At 33.5% G+C, this 25,652-nt stretch overlaps 1 protein-coding gene across 4 annotated transcripts; it reads left to right on the top strand.

Moving 5' to 3' along the window:
• Positions 1–9,387: 9,387 nt before the first annotated feature.
• Positions 9,388–25,014, top strand: LOC145636083 (transcription factor TCP2-like). Of its 4 annotated transcripts, none has more exons than XM_081687537.1 (5): positions 9,388–9,690; positions 9,822–9,881; positions 10,578–10,643; positions 10,744–12,651; positions 24,755–25,014. In XM_081687537.1, exon 4 carries the CDS (start codon positions 11,008–11,010, stop codon positions 12,622–12,624), a length of 1,617 nt encoding a protein of 538 aa, XP_081543663.1. In that variant the 5' UTR covers positions 9,388–9,690; positions 9,822–9,881; positions 10,578–10,643; positions 10,744–11,007; the 3' UTR covers positions 12,625–12,651; positions 24,755–25,014. The 4 variants fall into 4 exon arrangements, with proteins under 4 accessions (XP_081543663.1, XP_081543660.1, XP_081543661.1 ...); XM_081687534.1 differs by having other exon boundaries at positions 9,390–9,690; positions 24,745–25,014; XM_081687535.1 differs by having other exon boundaries at positions 9,390–9,690; positions 10,578–10,664; positions 24,745–25,014.
• Positions 25,015–25,652: the final 638 nt, after the last annotated feature.

The following is a 25,652-nucleotide window of genomic DNA, read 5'->3' as shown; positions in this document are numbered from 1 at the left end:
GAACGCTGTTTTCTCTTGATCTTCTTCCCATAATGGAATTTGATGGAATCCGGAGTATGCGTCCATAAAACTCATCAAGGCATGCCCGGCCGTCGAATCAACCAGGCGGTCGATTTTGGGCAAGGGAAAGCTATCCTTAGGGCATGCCTTGTTCAGGTCGGTGTAATCCACACACATTCTCCAAGTTCCATTCGGCTTCTTCACAAGAACCACATTGGCCACCCATTCTGGGTAATAACATTGCCGAATGAAACCGGCGTCCAGAAGCTTTTTTACTTCAACTGCGGCCGCCTGATTCCTCTCTTCTCCATGATTCCAACTTATGCACGGCCAGGTCAGGGCATATACCTGGCATCTCGCCAACATCAAATGCAAATACGTCTTTGAACTCTCTCAGCAATTGAATTAACTCATCCCCGAGCACACCCAAAGCTATAGTGCCCACACTAACCGTCCGACCTGGTTGATCGGGGTCAAGCACTATATCTTGGTGACTGCCGGCCGGCTGGGGTCGTAACTCTTCTGGTCGACCGACAGTCATTAGCTGCTATGCTTGCTCTATCTTGGCCGCCTTATGCTTTTGGCTGACCTGGTGTGTTGGGAGTGAGGTTCCTTCTTCTTTTGGCTCAGACGCCTTTGGTCCGCGCGCTGTAGGGTTAACCGTCAACTGATTACATTCCTTTTCCATCTTCTGACTTCCTTGGATTGTACCTATTTTCCCGTCCGTCCTCTCGAACTTTAGCAACATTAGGTGAGGTACAATGACTGCTTTGGCTGCATTCAGTGTAGGACGGCCGAGTATGACATTATATCCAGTCAGCTCTTTCACAACCAAGAAGAAGACAACCATATCTCTTCCTTCCCCTTTTTGCCCAAATCGGACGGGTAAATCTATCCGCCCCACCGGGTGGATGACATTCCCCCCAAATCCGACCAACACGTGAGTGATGTCCTGGAGAGCATCCTCTGGGAAGCTTGAATTCTTCAAGGCGGCCAGGTTGATGATATCAGCCGCGCTACCCGTGTCAATCAATATTCGTCCGACCTTCAAATTGGTTATCTTCATAATGAATACCATGGGATCATTGTGTAAGGCTTTGACCTCCCCCCGATCGGCCTCACTAATGATTACTTCAGGGAAGGCTTCGGCCTTTACTGAGTCCATTTGCATCACCTTTCCCAAGTTCCGAGCGTCCTGCTTGATCCCCTTCATAGTTGGGCCGCCTGAGGCAAATCCTCCTGATATCACGGCCACAAAGCTTGAATCAGTGTTATTCCCATCATCTTCCTTATCCTTATTATTATCATTCTTCTGTCTTTGCTCGGACGTGTTGTTTGTCTGTGTATAAGTGAATTTGGACTTCATCACATACGAATTCAGCATGCCCTTCTCGGCTAGCTTGTCCAGCCATCTCTTCAAGTTGATACAATCGTTTGTGTCATGTCCCACGTCCTTGTGGTAATGACAATACTTGTTCTTGTTCCTGCGTATGTCCGAATCTTTTTCCTTACCAGGTCAAATTTAAAACCATTATGCCTTAATCCCCGGAGAAATTCAGAGTAAGCCATTTTGTCTGGTAGATTATGAATTTGGGCTTTTTCTTGGTTAAATCGTTGGACGTACGAGCGTAGGCCCTCATTCTTCCCTTGGACGATTGTCGCCAAATTAAGGCTAGTCTTTCGAGGCGGTATGTTGTATGAAAAATTTCCCACAAACAGCAAACTAAGAGTAGTAAAACAATTGATACATCCGGCCGGCAAACTGTTGAACCAATCCTGCGCACCTTTCAGAGTGGCCGGAAAGCATTTGGACCAAGTAGCATCATCTACGCTTTGCAAGTACATCAGGTTCCTGTACGAGGTGATGTGTTCTTCTGGGTTGCCCGTGCCATCATAGGCTCCCACAAGTACACTCTTCACCTTTGGCGGTTGAGGGGCAGTTAAAATATCTTGCGAAAACGGAGGCGGCTTATCTCCTAGAGTAAGTAGGCGCATCTGCCAATCGATGGGTTGTGGCTGCACGGACGGTCCAGCCAGGTAAGGAGCCTGTCCGTACACCTGCCCGTATGGCCCATATTTTCCGTAGGCCTGGGGGTTCGGCTGCATCAAGCCATTGAACCCCTGAGGAGGTTGATATTGAAGTGATTGGGCTGGAATAGGAGTTGGAGTATGGATGACTGGAATAGGAGTTGGGGTGTGGACCGCCTGACTTCTGCTGGAGTTGGCCGTGTTGGTATGTTGGGAGAGAGAATGATGTGAAAAATCATCCGGCATAGTTGGGGTTGAGGCCGTGTCCGAGTAGGCGGCACGCTCCCGCTGCTTATGCCGAAGGTAATCCCTTGCGTCCTTCCATCGTCTGGACGGCTCAGGCTCCTCTCTTCGAGGCTGCCTACCCCTCCCCCCAGCCGACTGTGTTTTCGCCAGCAAATTAGAGAAATTAGTCTGTGGTACCCTCGGGGACCTTCCAGTCGGCCTTCGAAAGAGAGTGTTTCCAGCGTCCGTTGCATGGACTGCTTTGCTGTGTCTCTTCTTTGGAGCCCTCTGTTCCTCTCTCCTGGGCGGCTGCCTAGAGGTAGAGGCTCCATTGCTCTCAATCTCTTTTCTGAGTTTGTTAAGCGCGGCCTTAAGAGAGGCTGCAGTAACAGGAGGGTCATCAGCTTCTTGAAATGTGGCTATCAGCGGATCGCTAGTACGGATTGTAGGAATTATATCCTCTACATGTCCATCCTCACCTGGATTAGGTGTCTGACCGTCTATCGCCATAACGTACGAGTATCCCCACAGACGGCGCCAAATGTTTCGGGTGTTTTTTGGATTTCCTGGGATACTGGTCACGCTCTCCTGGCAACAAGACGGTCCAACCTGCAAAACAACAAATATTCCGGTTAACGGAATATTCGCCTCCGACGATCAAGTTAGTGATCGGAACGGAAAAGGCTAGAGAGAGAAAGTAGAGAGAAGTTGGAGCTATTTAATGCTCTGTTGTTTGTAAATGTCTTAATCCACCCCTCCCATCATAAATGATTGGGGTATTTATAAGGGTGGGACTCGTGCCCCTTTCTAGGGTTTGTACCCTAGATTTACGTGACGTGATTGCTTGGCTGCACAATAAGTGAATGCCATGTGTTACTTTGGGGGCGCCGCTTTGCGGCTTTCATTGATATCTCTCGGGATTTGGGCCCTAACGTTGTTAAGCCTCTTTGGCGTGCTGATTTAAAGGGAACATATGCCCTAAACACGTGGCATCTTCTCGTGACGACACGTGTCACCCTCAAACCTTGGGTGCTCTTGAGCTGAATGCGTGGCATCTTCCCGTGGTGACACGTGTCACCCTATAACTGGGTCACGTGTCACTACGGGATTGGTCCACGTATACGAGGTATTTTTTCCCTCAACATCAAGGATCACTATTATGGAGATAATAAGTTCATTCTCTTGGGGCGTCATCATCTGTTGCTAGACTATGAGAGATGATCTTTGGGCTAGTAAAATAATCCAAAGCCCGCTAGAATGGATCCTATGAGGTCACACACAAAGGTATTGGGTTAAGCAAGTAAGAGGCCCATTAATGGGCCTTATGAGCATTTAACTAATCATGAATAGGATTGGGCTAGTGTAGTAAGATTAGGATTAGGAATTGGGCTTTGTCATGAACTCTTATTTAGAGATGTGATCTATAAATAAGATCCATGCCTAGGGTTGAAAAAGAAGTCACAATTAACTTACAGTGAATTGTGAATCAAGGCAACCAAATCCCAAAAACCCTAACCTCCTTCTCTCTCTCTCACGAGACCCCTCTCCCCCTCCCTCTTGGACTTGCGGCCAGCCACCCCTAGTGGCGTTCGCGGTAGTTCGTGGTGGTTCGTGACTAGTTCGTTGTTCATACTTCTCTGTAGAAAGTCGATTGAAGAGTTCGATCGCGACTAATTAGCATTAGTGGAGGTCTTAATCCGTGCCTGTGGACCGAGTAGAGGAATCACGTTTGAGGTTCTTTGTCTCCCTTGTTCTTGCTTGATTACTGGTGGAATCACGCTTCAAATGTATAATTCTTACTCTTTATGTGTTATGCATGAGATCCTTGGTTAGGTGCTTTATGAATATGATTCATGTTTATTCCGCTGCGTAGTACCTATAATTCCCTACAAGAAGTTCGGCTTGTAAAAAAGCAATGGAAAATTTGCTAAAAATAACACCACCTTTAAGCGGTCTTCCCTAAATAACACCACCTTTTGATTATTCCACAATAACACTACATTTGACACACATCTGCCAAAAATGAAACAAAAAACCGGTCACCTATTTTACAGGTTACCTTGGGACACGTGTCCTACTATGATTTGTCAGTTTTATTTTTAATTTTTGATTTAAAAAAAATAAAAAAAATAAAAAACTAAAAAAATAAAAAATAAACCCCTCTACCCACCCCCTTGCACCGGCCATCACCACCCCCCACCAAGACCTCCCACCTGAAACCCCCCTCTCCTCGGCCCCCTTCCCAATTTCCGGCACCCCTCCCCTTCCTGACCCCTTTTCCGACCCCGTACCCCTTTTCCGACCCCGTACCCCTTTCCTTCCGGACCCCATTTTCGACACCCCTTCCTTTTCGACCCCATTTCCGGCACCCATCCACTTTCCTGCAACCTCCTCCCCTTCCCAACACTTTTGCAGCACCCCCCTCTTTCTCGAACATAAAGAAACAAATCCGGGGGCTTAAAGTTTGGGGTTAAAGTTTGATGGGGGGGTAGTGATTCGGGAAACAAAAACCACCACAACAATTTGGGGTTAAAGTTTCGGGTGGTGATTCAAGGGGGGAAGGGGGTGGAGACGGTTGTTGGAAGGGCGATATTGGTTCGCCGGAACAATGGAGGTGGTTTGGCGCCGGCCGGTGGGGAAAGGAGCATTTTCGAGGGGAGGGAGGAGGGTTTTTGAGGTGAATGAGGAGGGTTTTAGGGCGGGGGGAAGGTGGTTCAGTGGAAGGAGATGGTGGTCGGGGTCTGGGTTAGGAGAGGTGTCGCCGACACCGGGGTAGGATGCTGGGGCTCTGGCCGCCGGCGGTTATGGGGAGGCCCAGCGGTGGGGTGGCTGTCAAGGAGGGAGTTTTTTTTTTTTTTTTTAATTTTAAGTATTGTTTTTTAAGGTTTTTTTTTAAAAAAATTGACTAATGATATTGTGACACGTGTCACTAGTAACCTTTTTAACAGGTTACGTTTCATTTTTTGGCAGATGTGTGTCAAAGGTGGTGTTATTGTGGAATAATCAAAAGGTGGTGTTATTTAGGGAAGACCGCTTAAAGGTGGTGTTATTTTTGACAAATTTTCCAAAAGCAATTTGTATTTCTTTGATAATAAATTCAAAATTTTGTAAAAGAAGAAAAAAAAAGAGAAAGTTGCTTTAAATGATCGTACTTAATTTATTGCCATTTTATTTTACCATCACTAATTATTTAAATTCTACCAATTGGCTGTTGATGTAGTGATGATTGAGAATACACTTGGTAGGGAGGTCCCGTGTTCGATGCCCCGCAACAACAATTGGGAGGAGACTGGAACCTAACAACCCATAACTGATCCTTAAATCCGAATTTGTCCAAAGTGTAATCCGGGTAGAATACACACACACACACACACACAAAAAAAAAAAAAAAAAAAAAAAAAAAAAAAAAAAAAAAAAAACCTAATAATTTAAAGGATAATGATATGATATATGTAGTCGTTAGGGTGATGTATAAGCATTAAATATACTTTATAAAATGGAATTAAGGGCTTGTTCTTATACGTTTATTTTCAGTTCAGTTAGCTCTTAATTTCCTTCTCTTATAAAATATTCATTTTAGTTCATTTCAGCTGAGTTCAGTATATGAAAATAGGCCCTAAGTTGGGAATTCATGACAAATCACGTGCAGATTGGTGTAATTAATGTTAATTTTTTCCCATTATTTCCTTTTTTAGCTTGTTATACATAGCCCTTAGGGTTATGTATACTTAGGGGTGTTCAAATCCGGGTACCCGGATTTTCGGGTAGTTTGAACTTTGTCCCATGTCCCGACCCTAGGGTACCCGGGTATACTAACTTTCATTTTTATTAAAAATTATAAAAAAAAAATTAACAGAATTATTGAATTAATTTTTCCACTATAAACAAGTAAATAACAATTGTTAACAACTGTATCACACAATGTCTAAAAAAAAAACAACTATCACAATTAGCTACTGCTACTTCGTATAATCTAGGGGGGAAAAAAAAAGAATTAAAGCATGTTTATAATATTTAACTTTTTAAAGTAGGCAAAACACCATTTGCAACTACAATTGAACAACATAGTTCAAATCCAATCCGAAGCCGGACCCTATCAACGCTAGCCGCTTCTCCGTCCATTGTGTCTGCTTACCGTGGACTCTCAGTCGCAGCAATCAGAGATCTCTTGGCCGCCGCGGTTCGATTTGCTTGGTGAAGGCTTTCTCTCACAAGTTGTGCCTTATTCTCTTAATGTTTGCTGTTAATTAGAGAGAGAAGGAGAGATAAAAAGAGGAAGAAGGATTGAAGGTCTGATTGATAATTTGATATGAAGAAGTGAGGAACCACCGTGACAAAGAGATACTAGAGAAAGAGTGAGTAGCTGCTTTTTTTTTATGAGGGATTGAGGAAAATAAAACCCTAAGTGGCTAGGTGAGAAGTGGGCTGGGCTTTGTTCAACTGAGGATGTTTTTTTTTTTTTTTTTTTTTATTTTTTTTTTTTATGTTATTAATTTACTTTCGGGTATCCGGGTACCCGCAAAAAATAAATTGCGGCCCATGACCCAACCCGCGAACAGGCTATTTTGTCGGGTCGGGTACCCGTCCCGTAAAAACAGAAAAAAAATGTCAAATACCCGTCGGGTTTTTTGCGGGTCATCGGGTAGTCGGGTCGGGACATTCGGGTCGGGTTTTTTTGAACACCCCTATGTACACTACTAGAAAACGGGTCATTTCCGACGGAACGGTTCCGACGGACACTAAAATCCGTCGGAAAGTACGAAAATTCCGACCGATTTTATTTTCGTCGGAAATTTCCGACGGAATTTTAATCTGTCGGAAAATTCTTTACTTCCGACCGAAAATCCGTCGGAAGTGTTATATTTTCCGACGGAATTTAATTCCGTCGGAAATTTTCTACGGATTTAATTTCCGTCGTAAATTTCCTACGGAATTTAAGTTTAAAAAAAAAAACAAAAAAAAAAAAACAAAATCCCCCAAACCCTAATATTTTCGGCGCCCCTCCCCCCCCCCCCCCCCCCTCATTTATTTTCTTCTTCTCTCTCTCTCCTCTCACCCCGCCTCTCTTCTTCTTCTCTCTCCTCTTTTCTGCTTCTCTCTCCTCTCCTCTCTTCCTCACGTCTCTTTCTTTTCCTCTTCTTTCCTCACTTCTCTTTCTTCGATCTCCTCTTCTTTCCTCACTTCTTTTCTTTTCTTTCCTCACGAATTTCCTCTCTCCTCTCTAATTTTCTCTATTTCTTTCATATTAATGGTTTATATGGTCAAATTCGACCATGAAATCTCTAGATCTAGAGGTTTCATGGCCGAATTTAGCCGTAATAAACCAAATTCGAGGAGAAATTAACATCCTAGTTCGTATTAAGGTATGTATTTTTTTTTTAATTATTTTTTGGTTGTTTTTTTTTTAATTTTTTTGGTTGTACCGGTGGTTTTCGGCTATTGTGGTTGTATTTTTTTTTGTTTTTTTTTGTTAATTTTTGGGTGGTTGCTGCAGATCTGGGTCAGTTAGGGTTAAGTGGGGTGGGTTCGGTTGGTGGGTGGTGGGTTTGGTAAAGTGGGGTGGGTTCGGGTGGTGGGTTAAGTCGTGGCAAAATTTTTGTTTTTATTTCTGGGTTTGGGTGGTGGGTGGTGGTGGGTTAAGTGGGGTGGGTTCGGGTGGTGGGTGATGGGTTTGGTAAAGTGGGGTGGGTTCGGGTGGTGGGTGGTGGTGGGTTAAGTCGTGGCAAAATTTTTGTTTTTATTTCTGGGTTTGGGTGGTGGGTGGTGGTGGGTTTAGTCGTGGAAAGGGTAATGGTTTGTGGTGGTTAGAGGCGGTTGTATGCCGTGCCGATGGTGGCACGGCTTTTTTTTTTAATTTCGTAAAATAATTTTCCGACGGAAATTCCGTCGTAACTTTCCAACGGAAGTGAATCCGTCGGAATTTGCGACGGATTTTTCCGGCACCTGAAAACCTCTTTTCGAGGGAAAAATCCGTCGGAAAAGTATTTCCGACGGAATTTCCGACGAAAATAGTGGTTTTTCCTACAACCCCATTTCCGACAACCATTTCCGACGGAATTCCGTCGGAAACACCATTTCCGACGGATTTCAGGGTGTTTCCGACGAAAAAGTTCCGTCGGAAATGGTTTGTTTTCTAGTAGTGGTATACTCCCTTTGTCCTAGTTTAATTACTTGCAACATTTTGACTGAACACGTTAGCCGATGCACAAGATTGACCGTCAATATCTTTCATTATATACTTATATAAGGTATAAAAAGTTTATATTAAGAAAATATACATTAAAATAGATCCAATAATACCTTACATGATTATATTGATTTTCACATAATAACTAAAAATTATGGTCAAAGTGAGATATGTGAATAGTTTAAAAAGTCAAAGCGTTGCAAGTACGGAGTAATTTGGGACGGAAGGAGTATCATTTTCTTTATTTAAAGGAAAATTTGTCAGGAACTACACGCTTAATAGGGGTATTTGGAAACAACTACCCACTAAAAAATTTTATCAAAAAACTACCCCTAAATTTAAAAAGTTAGAGTAGCACTACCCATTCGCATTTTTCCGGCGAGAACGTCCGGCGCATGGGCCCACTTTTTCAAATTTTCTCTGAAAAGACACGATGCAATGACAAATTGGACCTTAATTCGTAACCCTAATATAACCGATTTGAATTAAAAGCAATAAATTCAACCAATTTCAAATTATCCTCAATTTCTAAGAACCCTAATTTTTCTAATCGTTACACCATAACATCAAAATTCATAATTAATAGATTAAAAGAGAAGAATTACCTATGAATTGCATACCCCACTTGTTTTCACTTCTTCAATTAGGAATTTTTAGAAGAAAAATTGAAAAAGTGGGCCCCACACGCCGGACATTCTCGTCGGAAAATGCAAATGGGTAGTGTTACTCTAATTTTTTAAATTTAGAGGATAGTTCCTTTGATAAAAAAATTTTAGTGGGTAGTTGTTTCCAAATACCCCTATTTAGCATGTAGTTCCTGATAATTTTTTCTTATTTAAATTCTATTACATCTTAGAAATAATATAACGAAAGGCAAAATCGGAATGAAAAAAAGAGATATTTAAGGGGGTAGAAACGGCGAAGTGTCGTCTGTCCTTTCCCGATAAGACCGGTGGTTGCTCAAATGGAGGAAAGCTTAGGGCATTGATCCTCGAGAACATACATATACATACAAACACACCTTCTCTTTCTCTCTCTTCTTCCTTCATTTTTCCTACTGTTCACTCATTATCCGGCAATTCATTTTATTACTTCAAATAAAAAATATTAATTGTTTTTAAAATTTAATTCTCCCGACACAACAAAAACATTCAAATTTCAAACCCTACTATTTCCCCTTTCTTTCTTCATTTTCCTTATTACAACTGAATTAACTGATTTCTCTTCACATTAATGCTTTATTTATTTGGGTAATTTTTATTTCCTATCTTTCCGCATTTTTTGGAGCTTAATTTCAATTAGGAAATTCCCATTTAAATTAAAATTTAACTAAAATCTTATTTTTATTCTAAATAATAATCTTAAAATTTTGGTTCAACAGGTTAGAAAGAGCATTGCAGAAGTTGTAGATCCAAGAACCTGAGAGCTAGTAATTACGCAGGTAAATTTAAAGCTTGTATTAATGCCCTCGTCGTCGTTGCTGTCGTCTTTAAAAAAAATATTTACAGCTAATTAAACTAGCTAAATTAATATGAGTAATTATCGTAACCATTAATTCCAATCTAAACCAGAAAAAGGTGAAAGAAACTTTGATAATATGATGATGATCAAAGGTCATTAATATTATTGTTGTTTAGGTTAGAGAGAGAAAGGGAGAGAAAAAATAGGCTTTTTGGGGTTAATTAGCTTTTTCGAGAGCATAAAAAAGTCTTGGTTTTAGGTATGTGCTTAACTATAAACAATTTCAGATCTCAACTTACAACTCACTAGCTACTGTACTAACTTAGCTATCTACCTATGCCTAAACTAAAAATAACTTCATACTAGCTTATTACACTCTCTTTAGTACTTGTACTACTTAAATTTTTATTATTAATTATTATTATTGTTAACTTAGTATCTGATGCTCCTTTTTATACTTTCATTTCCATTCTTTTTATTAAAAAATGTACTAATACTTGTACATTTTCTATTTTTAAGATTTTATTTATTGCATTTGACGAAAATAATAAATTTACATTGTTGTAATGTAATAATAACATACAATACCGAGTGCGGTTAGTGGTTATTGTGTGTAGTTGTTGAAGTGATTCAGTTTTTGTTTTAAATTTTGTTGATTAATTATTTATCACTGCAGAAAAATAAAAAAGAGCTTGCTTTAAAGAGACAAGAGGCTGCTTACTGTAGCAGTGTTTCAGCAGCAGTACATACTGAATTCTGAATTGTGATTAAAGCATTTTTTATATTTTCGTTTTATTTTTTTCTTCTATGTATTTATTTATTTATTTTTTTTCTTGTTGCAGAAAAAGCCACAATAACTCTGATACATCGTCATCAATGCATAAGAGATAGGACATACTAATAACAGCCTCACCACCCTCAAAAATCTAAAGAAAAAAAAAAAGGGAGAGAAAAAAAACTGAAATATCTATTTTCTTTTATTTTTTTTTACTTTTATTGCTCACACTTCTGACAGCTGGGAGGAAAAGAGGCAAGTAGGAAGGAGGAGCAAAAGAAAGAAAAAAAAAGCTGATATTTATTTGTGGTTATTATGAAAGTGGGATGGTATGGAGGTGGACGAGATTCAGAGTTCACAACAAGCTTGCAAGTACTCTAGGGTTAATTCTAATGGTAGAATTGATACTTCTAAGATAGGAGGGGGAGGTAGTGGTGGGCACGACAACGCCGGCCGAGGAGATGAAGTAGAGGAAACAGACCTCCGCCGGGCTATCGTGCCCACCACCACTACCTCCACCAACCCCGCTGCTGTAACGGGAAACGGCAGCAGCGGAGGGGTAGGAGGGGATATGCAAGTGGGGAGTAGTAACAGGTTTGGGAGGCAGTGGCAACCTTCATCTAGGATAATTAGGGTTTCGAGAGCGAGTGGAGGGAAAGACCGTCATAGTAAGGTGTTGACGGCGAAAGGGCCAAGAGATCGTCGTGTTAGGCTGTCTGTTACTACGGCAATCCAGTTCTATGATCTGCAAGACAGGTTGGGGTATGACCAGCCAAGTAAAGCGGTTGAGTGGCTGATTAAAGCAGCTGCAGATGCTATCAACGAGCTTCCGTCTTTGAATACTAGCAGTTTTCCGCCGGAGACTCCGAGGCAGTTGAGTGATGAGCGTAAGCCTACTCTAAATGGTGTAGATTCAGCAGATGTGGAGTTAGATGGTGACCCTGGTTATGGTCAGAACCAGCAACAAATGAGTACAAAATCAGGGTGTTGTAGCAACAATTCGGAAACAAGTAAAGGATCTGGTCTGTCGCTTTGTCGGTCTGAGAACCGAGTTAAGGCAAGGGAAAGAGCGAGGGAGAGGAGGACGGCGAAGGATAAGGAAAGAGATGGTGAACCATCAAGGGTTAGTGTTGCTTCCCATCAACACCATCAGAATGTAAGCTCAATGCCTCAAACATCGTCTTTCACTCAGTTACTGACGGCGGGTATGAGCAATCTGAATGAGAGTAACAACGGAGCAGCAGCGAGCTCGAGCCCTTCGCCTCATCACCGTGTAGATTCAGAAGTAGATTTGTTTCATAAACACTCAAGAGGAGGCGGCAGTAACAACAATCAGTGGTTATCATCAGCAGCTGCTGCAAGTACAACTCCTATGGCAGATTACTTTGGTACCGGACTCATGGGTCTATCCTCATCTCGGGCAGGTCAGATCCAAATGGGAAACAATACATCATCACTCCCCCAAGTGATGACCATTTCATCCTTTGGGGGGTCGGAAAATCATCAGCATCAGTCTCACCATGATCAACTTTACCAGCACCAGCAGCAGCATTTCCCCTTCATGTCAGACCAACAACACCTAATACAAGTCGCAAACGCAGCGGCCTCACCCGGAGCAAGTGGGGGAGGAAATGACTATAACTTAAATTTCAGCATTTCCTCTTCCTCTACTCCTACTCCCAGCTTAGCCGCTGGTTTCAATAATAGGGGGACCCTTCAGTCCAATTCTCCGTCTCTGTTGCCTTATCTCCAAAGGTTTTCTACTACAGACGGATCAAGCTTGCCCTTCTTCCTTAGCAATGCAACAGTTTCTTCCGCGTCACCAACGATTATCGAAAACCACCGCAACCACAACCACCACCACCACCAGTTTCAGCCACCAGGGTTGCAGCTCTATTACAGTGACGGAAACCGGCTATCAGACCAGAAGGGGAAAGGAAAGAACTGAAAATTTTTCACAAATCATATTCAGTTTGTAAGTTCTACCCTTCCTTAACCTATCTTAAAATTTTATCTTAATTTCTTACTGTTTTTCATTTCTGTAAAATTTGACCAGTTTGATTGATAGTCTTTTGCTAAACTTTCCACTTGTGGGGCCATATTTTTCTTAGTATGATATGATGCTTCAAAAGTTGCTTGTTGCATTATTACTTTTTGGATTGACGTGTTATAAATTCATGGTACTGTGAAAATAAAGGCTTAGCTTTCTTGGTAATCATTAAAATATAGATAAACCTTCTTGTTATTTGGTAATGTATAATTGTTGTTGTATTTTATCAAAGTATAAATGCTTATTGTTATAGTACTATATAGTTTGTCTTATATGATTTATATGCGTGGATTTTGGTGATTAGGATTCGGCTCGTTGTCTGGAATTTTATATTTGTGTTGCTGAATTGTTGTCCTAGAATAAGATTGTAAGTAAACAGGTGTTGATAATCCACCTTGTGACCCAATGAACCTTTACAGAGAATTGCACAGAAGATATGGGGTTTGAGTAGTATTGGATTTAGAAACCCAATGACATATGCTCCCCAATTAAACTCTTGTCTGAAATACCCAATGTGTTTGCAATGTATGTTTGTAATTAATTGGCAACCACGTTGTTTTAGTCATTGGTTGGTATATTCTTCTAGACATGTTAAATCGTGTGCTCTGATAGAATTTTGAATGGGTTAATTAATTATAGAGTTTTTGAATTGATTTTCACCTCGAATAGGATTTTGAATCGATAAATTAATTACAGAGTTTTTCAATTGGCTTTCACCTTGATTAGGATTTCAAATGGGTTAATTTATTATAGAGTTTTTGAACTGATTTCATCTTGAATAGGATATAGGTTGTTTGAATCGACTTTACATTAAGTAACACCTATTCTACAAATATCATTTAATCATACTATTAACACCTATTTCTCTAATATTTAAAAAGCAATATTTATTTTCTGACCCGGTCGACAAAAGTAATGCATTATGGTTTTTCAAAAATTTTACATTGGTTGATAAGAATATTATTGTACAATTTTACGGGCGTACAAGATCAATATAAATCATACGTATATGTCTATTTTTGTTGTAAAACTTGTGTGTTGTGAACTAATTATCTATAGTTCCTTTTTACAAGAATTTACCTAATTTTATTTTATGTCCAAGATGCCACCATTAATATTTTATTTTACGGGCGTACAACTCACTTGCTTTACTTGTACTCCCTTTGTCCCCAAAACTTTAACCCTTTTGGCCTAATTTTAGTCCCAAAATGATCGACCCATTTACATTAAAATACCCACCAATTTATAACAATATTTGTGCAAAATTAGCTTCCCCATATAAAATTTAGTTTTTTTTTGTGTATTTTTAAAATTTTATATCTTTACCTTTTTACAAACCCTATGTAAAATTATCTTTCCAATATGTTTATTTATTTAAGTTTCTTAATAATCGTGAAATCAATCCAAAAGGTTTGAAATTTTTGGAGACGGAGGGAGTACAATATAAAGTTAATAAAAAAAAAAATAATTTTTTAATAAATTGTGTGTAATCAAAGTGATGCATTCATTTTGTAACAAAGGAAGTTTAAATTTACTCTTACCTAGCCTACTTGTTTAATTGTATTCCCTCCGTCCCCAAAATTTCGACCCTTTTGGGTTGATTTCGCGATTATTAAGAAACTTAAATAGGAAAGATAAATTTACATGGGGTTTGCAATAAAGTAGAGAGATAAAGTATTTAAAATACATGAAAAAAAACAAATCTTATTTGGAGAAGCTAATTTTGCAAAAATATTGTTGTAAATTGGTAGGTATTTTAATGCAAATGGGTTGATCATTTTAGGACTAAAATTAGGTCAAAAGGGTCGAAGTTTTGGGAACGAAGGGAGTAATTATCTTTTTTCCATTTTTAGCACATAGGAGTTTTTTTTTTTTTGTCAATAACTCCTAATAATTAGAAATAATGATATTCCATATATTTGTTTTTAACCGTGACAATTAATTAAAAGCGGATGTTTTTCAAACTTTTTTTTCAGTATATTTTTTAAAAAGGCAAAATTGACCTAACAGCAAGAACTTTTAACAAGTTGTATGCAACAACATGAATATTGACTAGTAGTCGTAAAAACACTAACTTTTTCGTCGGGTGCACAAAATATCATAAATGAAACCCAATACAGGAGATTTTGTCGAAGACGCGTTATCTTTAAAAAGTTATTAATTTTTTGCTAATTTGACATCAGATTTAGTACTCAATGTCCAAATTAACCTAATACCTTAACAGAGGAATTTTATAGCACATAAATTGATGTATTTTAATAAATTTTTTTCCAAATTTGATTTCAAAAGGTTACACAATTCGAGACGATTTTTGATAATTCTAAAGTATTACGCCTTCTGTTTTTTTTTTTTCAAAGCTAGAGTTGGAGTTGCATATTTGATGACATACAACTATGACCATCTATATCTTTGTCTTCGAAAAAATCTCTACTTTTAATGTCATTAGTGATATCTTGTGTACGCAATAAAAAAATTTGTGTTGTTATAATTACTAGTCAAAGTTCATGTTATTACGTGCGCCTTGTTAGAAGTTCGTGTTGTTGAGGCAAATCTTGCCTTTTAAAAATTGTGGTCAAAGTAAGACCTGTCACTACATATTTAAGTAAAAAAAAGTTGATATTAAACTTACAAATAATAAAAATAAATAATTGGAGTACCCGTATAGAGTGAAAAATAGGGACAAAAGTGGGGATTAGATGTAAGGCTATATTTAATTCACTTTATTTAAGGTTCTTAATATTTATTTTAGATCAAATGAAAAACATAAAGCTCATATCAGATTATCAAAGGATAAAAAGTATTATTCACTATTTTGTAATCGGTTTTCTTCATAATCATGAGTCAAACTATTTTGGAATCATTTTCTAACATATATCATATATGATATGACTTTAAAGACACACACAAAAAAAAAAAAAAAAAAAAAAAGGCGCATTTTTACAATACTATGGTTTTTTGTTTTTTAGTTTTATATTTTTTAAAATCATATGATATATGTCATATAAAAAAAAAATAGTCAAACTTCTAAAACTTACGATAATTTTGATAACTGACTTTAAAAAAGAAGAAACTCCTTTTTCTTGATTCTTGTAAAAAAAAAAAAAAAAAAAACGATGTCAAATAAGCCGTAGACATCTATTAACTATTACTAAAATAAAAATCTGCTGACATCATCCTATCTCTCAAATGTATATGTGTTACTTTGTCATGAAAAATTTTCCCGCCAAATGCACTTATGATGTCATTTTTTTTTAGGAATTGGTTATTTTTTTTATTTTTAATCATTTTCATTTCATTCTTTTTGAATGTGTCAATAAATAAAATAAATAAATTTTATTTTTGGTTGGAATAAATAAATTGATATCTAGAAACCGGCTTTCATTTTTATATTTTGTTACTTATGTAATTCAATCAGTGGTTTGTACACCCGGGTGTACCATGCGTATAGTACACCCAAATTAAAGCGGAAAGAGCATAACAAATAATTATAAAGTACATCATGAATTTATAAAAGAACATATCACTGAAATATAAAGAACACAATATATTGTGAGATACTTATTATAAAAAAGGTAAAACATAATTATGAATTGAGTTTTACCAATACTTTAATGTCAAATTATTTCAAAATATTATATTTGAACCAGAAAATATTTAGATATAAAAAATTTTTCTATCTAAAATTAATTTTACACAAATATAATTTAAAATTTCTTTCTTAAATTTCAAAAATTTGAAATTCAAAATATATAAGAACATATTATATAAGTAAAATGAACATAATTTGTATTATTATACTCGAAGAACATAATTTGTATTATTATAACCAACGAATATGATTAATATATATTACCTTAAAGAACATTGTTTGTATTGTGAAGAACATATAGTTTAGATTCCTAGAACATATTGATCGGACTTAAAAAATATATTTCATTGCAAATAAAAAATGATAAAAGAACAATCATCAAAATAAAACGAACATCATCTTCAACTTTAGAAAATAACAACAAAACATAAAAATTGATAACAAAAATTATTTGAAAATACCTTTTCACTCAACAACGAATTTGTCAATTACATCGATCTTTCAATTAAATGATTCATCAAAACGATAAAATCAACTCCGAAATAACATTAAATCACTTTGAAATTCAAAATTTATTATAGTTTTTCTCTTTATAAACCCAATTATGTCTCTTAACAAATATATATATATATATATATATATATATATATAATTTTGTTATCAAAAGTAATATGAAATGTAAATAATGAATCAAGGAATAAAAGTAACAAATCAATCTTTTAAATCAAGAGGAGAATCATTTTTTTTTTTGCTCGTGTACTTCTAATTGTATACAATGTTCTTTCCGCATTTTTATAACTCATGTATTTTAACCGAGTGTACCATATGTTCATGGTACACCTGGGTGTATGATGAAATTTTCACATGTTATGATGATAGCTATATATCTTTTATGATCTAATTTATAAATATATACGGGAAAATAAAGAGTAGAAATAAGCTCTTATATTTCAATAATTTTTGTAATTCATGCGTCGCACGAGTCTAATCTAGTTAATACCGAATGAGCCTTAAGTTGAAGATAATGTTTTTCTATAGCAATGGAAGATGAACTCTTTAGTCAAGGCATAGTTTGGGAAGTTTATATTTTTATAGAACTGTAGAGAAGGGACTAGTAATTACGGTCTACAACACGTTTATTGATTAATTGGAGATCATTTGTAAAATGAAAAGTGTCTATACAATGGTATTCACTTTGACAGTATGACCTCAATTTGATAATTTGTTGTTTACCATTGTTGTAAGTCTACAAAATCTTCATGTTACTTTGATTTGATTTGCATGTGTTTGTAACTTTGTAGTTGCAAAATCTTTCGTGTATCCATTGGCCGACTAAGGGCTTGTGCAAACATATCCTTAGGACAGGGCCCCGTAATATTGAGGGCCTAACATTTTCAGAGCCCAATTGTTAAAAAAAAAAAAAAAAAATCCATTTCCTCTTGACTTATTGTATTCACAAGCATCAGAGCTAAATAAACACAATTATACCAGTTTTCCTAGTACTTAATTACCCCTATCAATGCATTGCAATTCCCTTAAAGTTGTCAAAACTTTAAAATTTCATTTGTTGCTAATTTTCCGTTGATTATCATCTTATACCCAAAAACTCCATAAAACCTTTTAAGACTCTTACCCTTCTCTGCCATTTAATCAGTCTATCAAACGATTTGAGAACTATTTAATAATTAATTTTCAACCCAAATTAATCATTGGTAAAATTATTGGTACCTAACATTTTCCTATCAAATCACTATATTTCTACAAAACCAATAATATTAGTCAACAATTTGATCTAAAAGGTAAAAGATTAAGATTAATTAACCTCTTGCATTGCTTGAGGATTGCTCATGAGGTATGCTAAATCCAATAATTCTATGTGTAATTATATTTTTTTGTTATTGTGATTTTTCATTATTATTGAATTTTAGACTTTTAGTAGTTGATTTTAGATTTTTTAAAAGTTAAGTTAAATGTTTAATTGTTATGAAGATTTGTGTTTCTTTCTTTTTTTTTTTTTTTCTTAATTCTCAAACACAAATGCAAAATGTTTTCATTTTTAACAATTTGTAATTGAATGATTGGATTGTCAAATTAATAAGATTAATATGTTCCTTGACAGAGCAATTAAAATAAAATAGTTGAAAAAAAAAATTGAGTTTATTTTTTTCATTATTATAATTGTAATTTTTTTTTTTTATAAGGACCTTATTTTTAACATTAGAATAGAGCCTGAAAATGTTTAAGATGGTTCTGTCCATTTATATGGTGAGAGTGTCGTTCATTGGGCTTAGAGTCAGGTTCCCAACATAAGAGGTTGAAACATAGTTTAAGTGAAATATCTTGGTTCTTGACCTTTGGTTATGTTAAGAGTTTGACATTACCAAGTCTCAGCTCTTATAAAGAAGATTATAGATGATTATGTGAAGAATCAAGGTGTTATTATAATATTACACCTTGAATTTACATTGATGAGGTATTGACTTAGTGGTTATAATTGAGGATATGTATTTGATAGGTCACAGGTTCGAACCTTATAGTCCCATATGCAATCTACATTTCGTGACTTATTTACAAAAATAGTCTTAGTCCTAGAATGATTTAGGATTGTGACAAAAAAATAAAAGATAAAAAAAAGTGCTTTAGAACTTAGACTAATTGGGAATTTGGCATATCTATGGTTCTTATTACCTGTATAACATTATTCTAAATGCCTTTATTGTAAGCTCTTCTTCATCTCCTTGTCACTTCAGCTTATATTTTTTCTTTATTTCTATTCAAGCAGTTGTTTCTTTTCTCTTTTGCTGTAGTAAATTTTGTCATCTTGGGTATAAATCTTGTTTCCATACTTCCCTTGTATTGCCCTTAGAATCTCACTATCCTTTTAAGGTTTTACTTGTACCCACAATAGGCCAACCAATAACTTTCAGCCACTACCAATTCCATCAAACTATACTTTTAAAGTGTTGAATTATAAGTGTATGTGGTGTCATTTCTATGTCCTTTGTAAACTTTGATAGAATTAAAGTGACTTTATCTTGATTACATTGTTTAGCTGTTCATTTTGAGCTGGTGGTTGTCCAATTTTCTCAAGGTTCTATCTGGGGCCTCTATTAGGCTTCATAATACTTGATTCCTCTGCCTTCTTCCCCACCATTTCTCTTTGTGAGATGTTCTTTTTAATTAGTGTTCTAATAAATCACGCGCAAGTGACACTGTCTTATAAATATTATTATGAAATGACCATTCATCACAACAAATAAGGCGAATATAAGACTATTGGATAAAATTTTAAAATATAGAAAGCACTCCTTTGATTTTTGAAGTACAAATGAACACAACATGTGAAAGTAATGTCACAAAAGATTATTTTTTCGTCTTTTTTAAAGATTGAACCTTGCCATAGGTGAACAATTCAAATACTTTACATATAGTTGGTGTACTGTTAACAAACTTTTGCAAGTGTTTAGAACATATGATGCATGCGGTTACAACACTTATGCCTGGAAACTTTTTATTTTATTTTTTATTTATAATCATTTTAAAACTCTTTTTTTTTTTCTTTTTTTTTGAGGAAATTTTAAAACTCTTTAGTACACAAGAAATATAGACAATATTAAACAAAAAAAAATATGCCCTCCTTCTTGTCTGGTAGATTAAGACGAATATATTGGTTTGGTGTTACTAAGGCCCTGTTTGATTCACCTTAATTTTGCTGAACTGAAATTATTTTTACTGAACTGAACTTATTTTTACTGAACTGAATTTAATTTTATTGAACTGAAATTATTTTTACTGAACTTAAATTATTTTTACTGATTTTCTATTATAATTCTTCTTTAAGAAAACTGAATTTTACTGAAGTGAACTTATTTTTACTGAACTGAAATTATTTTTACTGAACTGAAATTATTTTTACTTAATATTATTTTTTTAGGGTGAAGAGAACAGGGCCTAATATTAAGAATATTATTCAGCACATAAATATGTTCTCTAAGTGGTCTCTAACTATTATGTTATTAACCATATAACAAATTAACAATTATGATCGTGGTTTTATTAAAATATTAAAATACTAGAGGAGCCTAGGATCATGATTATTGAAGTTGACATGGTATTTAAAGGTTGGAATTATGGATAGAAATTAGAAACTAGTAGAGTTGTCCACGAATTTAACCTAACACGAAACACACTGCCTAATTGTAAGTGACTTATTCTAGATTTTGATCTGTTTGTACATAATAATTATGCTCTCAAGTAATCATTGTAAAGATTATCATTGAAATCAATTTAATTATATTGAGATTTTTTGCCAGATGACATAAGAGAGGCACCAAGTTTAAATCAAGACACTAACGCTTTGTTTGGATAGCAAAGAAGGAAGGAAAAGAAGGGGAGGGAAAATGGAGGAAGGGAAGGGAAAAGAAAGGGAGGGGGAGGTGAGCTCCATTTTCCCTCCAAATCTCTCCAATTTTGGAGAGATTAAGGTTATTAAAGATAGAGGAAAAATGAATCCCTCCCTCTCCTTCCCCCAATCTTTTACCCAAACAATAGATTTTGTCCCCCTGCATTTCTCTTCTCTTCTTTTCCTTCCATTTCTTCCTATCCAAACAAAGTGTAAGTATGCCATATATGGAAGTGATAAGGACTTTCAAAGGTCTAATGAGTTATTAATTATTGGACAACTAATTGCTATCTCTAATATGACTATATGTTTGTGTAATGTGACCCAATGCAAATTGAATGTTCCAAAATCATTGGCAATTAGAAAATCAACCAAAACAAATTAGTTGAGAAGTAATAAGTTAGAACTTGGGAGCAGTTTAACCACAAATACTCTGAAACTGAGACATCAAACACGTAACATAAATTTGAATAAGATGATAGGTTTTGATAGTCAATATTCTTATCTAATTACTAGTGGACCTTATCCCTTTAGGATAGTGAAGTATTGTCTTGCTTCTTGCATATTAGAATGATACGAAGTAGACCCTATCTCTAATGAATAGTGATATATTATCTTGTCACTGTCTATTTTAATTTTGTCTTTTCGTGGTGTTGAGACTGTGTTCATTTTATTTAATATGATATGATTTGATTTGAATTTTTCTAATTAAATCTGAAGTGATGTGAATTTTCTAATCTAATCTATTTAGTTTTCAAATTTGATAAAATGGTTTATTTATATGGTATTTTCAAGAAGAAATATTTAGATGTTAAATTTGTATGAATGTGTTATTTAAGTTTATTTTATTTTATTAATTTTTTTGAAGTTACAATTTATTAAAGTATTTAAAGTATTTTCATTAAAAAAGAAACACAATTACAAAAATGATTTGATGCGATATGATTTGATATGAAGAATTATGAAATAAGCAATACATTTGCTAGGAAAAGTTGAGCCGTACATAACCTCAATTAGATAAAAGAATCTCTTTGACATCAATAGAAACATAAATTTTGTTTTTATTATTGGAAAAGTTGAGCCGTAGATAACCTCAATTAGATAAAAAAAATCTTTTTGACATCAAGAGAAACATGAATTTTTTTTTTTTTTTCAAAATACTACTAAACCTTTGACTTTTGTACCATCTATATATAAATTAAATAAATTATTAGTAAATATAGTAAATAATTTCTAAAGGTAATTTTTTCTTTTTTTTTTTAATTTATATTATTATTATTATTATTATTATTATTATTATTATTATTATTATTATTATTATTATTATTATTATTATTATTATTATTATTATTATTATTATTATTATTATTATTATTATTATTATTATTATTATTATTATTATTATTATTATTATTATTATTATTATTATTATTATTATTATTATTATTATTATTATTATTATTATTATTATTATTATTATTATTATTATTATTATTATTATTATTATTATTATTATTATTATTATTATTATTATTATTATTATTATTATTATTATTATTATTATTATTATTATTATTATTATTATTATTATTATTATTATTATTATTATTATTATTATTATTATTATTATTATTATTATTATTATTATTATTATTATTATTATTATTATTATTATTATTATTATTATTATTATTATTATTATTATTATTATTATTATTATTATTATTATTATTATTATTATTATTATTATTATTATTATTATTATTATTATTATTATTATTATTATTATTATTATTATTATTATTATTATTATTATTATTATTATTATTATTATTATTATTATTATTATTATTATTATTATTATTATTATTATTATTATTATTATTATTATTATTATTATTATTATTATTATTATTATTATTATTATTATTATTATTATTATTATTATTATTATTATTATTATTATTATTATTATTATTATTATTATTATTATTATTATTATTATTATTATTATTATTATTATTATTATTATTATTATTATTATTATTATTATTATTATTATTATTATTATTATTATTATTATTATTATTATTATTATTATTATTATTATTATTATTATTATTATTATTATTATTATTATTATTATTATTATTATTATTATTATTATTATTATTATTATTATTATTATTATTATTATTATTATTATTATTATTATTATTATTATTATTATTATTATTATTATTATTATTATTATTATTATTATTATTATTATTATTATTATTATTATTATTATTATTATTATTATTATTATTATTATTATTATTATTATTATTATTATTATTATTATTATTATTATTATTATTATTATTATTATTATTATTATTATTATTATTATTATTATTATTATTATTATTATTATTATTATTATTATTATTATTATTATTATTATTATTATTATTATTATTATTATTATTATTATTATTATTATTATTATTATTATTATTATTATTATTATTATTATTATTATTATTATTATTATTATTATTATTATTATTATTATTATTATTATTATTATTATTATTATTATTATTATTATTATTATTATTATTATTATTATTATTATTATTATTATTATTATTATTATTATTATTATTATTATTATTATTATTATTATTATTATTATTATTATTATTATTATTATTATTATTATTATTATTATTATTATTATTATTATTATTATTATTATTATTATTATTATTATTATTTACCTTGTTCTACTCTATCAATTTTTTCTACATCTTTTATTACTGTATTTTATGTCTTTACATTAAATCTTGTAACTTACTTACAATTTTACAACTACCATCTACTTACATTTAATTCCTTGACATGTTACTTAGCATTATTTTTTTGGGGATTAAGACTTCAATTGTTGTTGTTGTAAGTCATTAATACCCCACTTATTATGTATATCGCGGATGCCATTTTAGCTTATCAGTATTAGTCCTTTCATTGAAATGTTGGATAAGATGGGTTTAAATGGTGAAAATTCATTGAAGGATTGCATAGTTATCTCAGAAGTCAAGTTCATTTGTCTAATAAAGTTTAAATGTGGAATCCAATGCCATTTGAATCTGCTTGTTAATGTCAAAGTTAAAAAAACCTGAAGTTGATTGATGTTTTTACTTGACAAAAGTAGATGGTAGTTGTTATAAACTTGTCAAGTTTTAAAGCTTGCCATGCACTCTTGCAACGTTGAAACTTGAAGTGGGATATGTAATGTGGTGAGGTCTATATGCTTCCTTCATGTATCGAGTTTATATCTTTTCTCTAACATTAAAATAACTTTGTTGTCACAATCATTAGTAAATTTTGTCATTAGTAAATAAAATCACCAAAAGATAGAAGACCCATTTAGTATAGATTTTGATATGCATATTAGAAGACTAGTAAACTTTGCTCGTGTTAAGTTGCAATTAGTTGGTTGCCATCTTAGTACTACGGTGCTAAACAAAGCCTTAATTCTAATCGGTATCAGAAAGAGGCATTTTAGTACTAAGTTGGTAACTAAATAATCACAAATTAATACCAAGAGAGTTAGATTGTTATCATTGATGTCTCGTAATACTTTAAGGTTGAGATCGAGATTTCCCCACTACTAATAGTAATAACTTGTGCACTATCTTAAAAGACAGCCACACTTCTAATCCACCCGCCCAAAATAAAAATTGAATTGTTTTATTGATCACTAAGATTTAACTAGGAGTCTGTCGCAGCTTTAAGGAGTGTAGCTATGGAAGGGGGAAACCCTCTTTTATGTTGAGGAAGCAGAATCTGATAAATGGCACAATAAAACTTTATTTGAAGCTCATTATCTGTACTCAGTGTTTTATTGCACACTTTATTTGAATGTTGTCGATGAATTTCTAGCATTTTCGTTCTGTTTTATGCTACCTGTCATTCATAGATAGCTCTATGTAAACGTGTTTTTACTTTGATTGATACTAACATAGTGTTGTTTGTGAAGTTTTGTGCAGGTAGACATTGATGGAGCAACGTAAATAGAAGCCCCTGAGTCCCTCAAGAGAATGCAGATTACACCTGTTCAAGTTCTCTACTTGTGAATTCAATGCTTCTGATTTTGTTTGGATTCTTAATTTTAAAATTTTCCCAATTTGTAGTCAATGTAATTTGATTCACATTGATGTAGTTGAATTTGTTAATTTATGTGAAAGCAAAGTCGTGTGTTTTGATCTACAACGTACATTTTTTTTAATCGCTAGTGGTAATTATGATTCTTGGTTTTGTATACTCGTGGAATTACAGGACTAGTGTTAAAAATAGTTAGCAAAGTTTTTCTTTACTGATTGGCAGGAAGGCAGCAGATTCCCAACCATCCTAACCTGGAAGGCAGCAAACTACTTTTCTTTCCTGATTGGCAGCTTGTCGGCGGCCATTCCAGCTCCTCTTGTCGCCGGCAACAACCCATTCAAGAGCCTATTTGCAGAAGCTTGCACTCCAATTCAGCTCAACTGGTTTGTTAGGTAAGTTTAGTCTTTTCTCTTTAGTTTGTGCTAGTTTTTTTGAGTTAGGGGGTTTGTGTTGGTTTTTCTCATTCATTTTCACGTATATCTCTAATTTTTTAGTGGTTCATTATGAGAGCATCTCTATTAAGGTCATCCCAACATTTTTGGAGACCATGTGCAAGTATCCTGTATTAAATTTTGCCTTCTATTTAAATCTTCTCTTAGTGAAAGTAACGGTCTTTTTGTTTAATTGTGAAGTATCTAATGACACTAAACCACTAAGCCACGTAAAGCATAATTATCATATGTTACAGTAGATATTATGGAAAATTTGGCTCAATGCAGTCGTACAGGTTGCATCAGATTGGCCTTTGTATCTAGTTTGTGTCTCAATGGTTAGCTACAACGA

Source organism: Chenopodium album, chromosome 6, assembly GCF_948465745.1.
Source record: "Chenopodium album chromosome 6, dcCheAlbu1.1, whole genome shotgun sequence".
NCBI classification, from domain to species: Eukaryota; Viridiplantae; Streptophyta; class Magnoliopsida; order Caryophyllales; family Amaranthaceae; genus Chenopodium; species Chenopodium album.
Note: the sequence above shows the minus strand (reverse complement) of the source record. Positions and strands in the feature narration are given on the sequence as shown.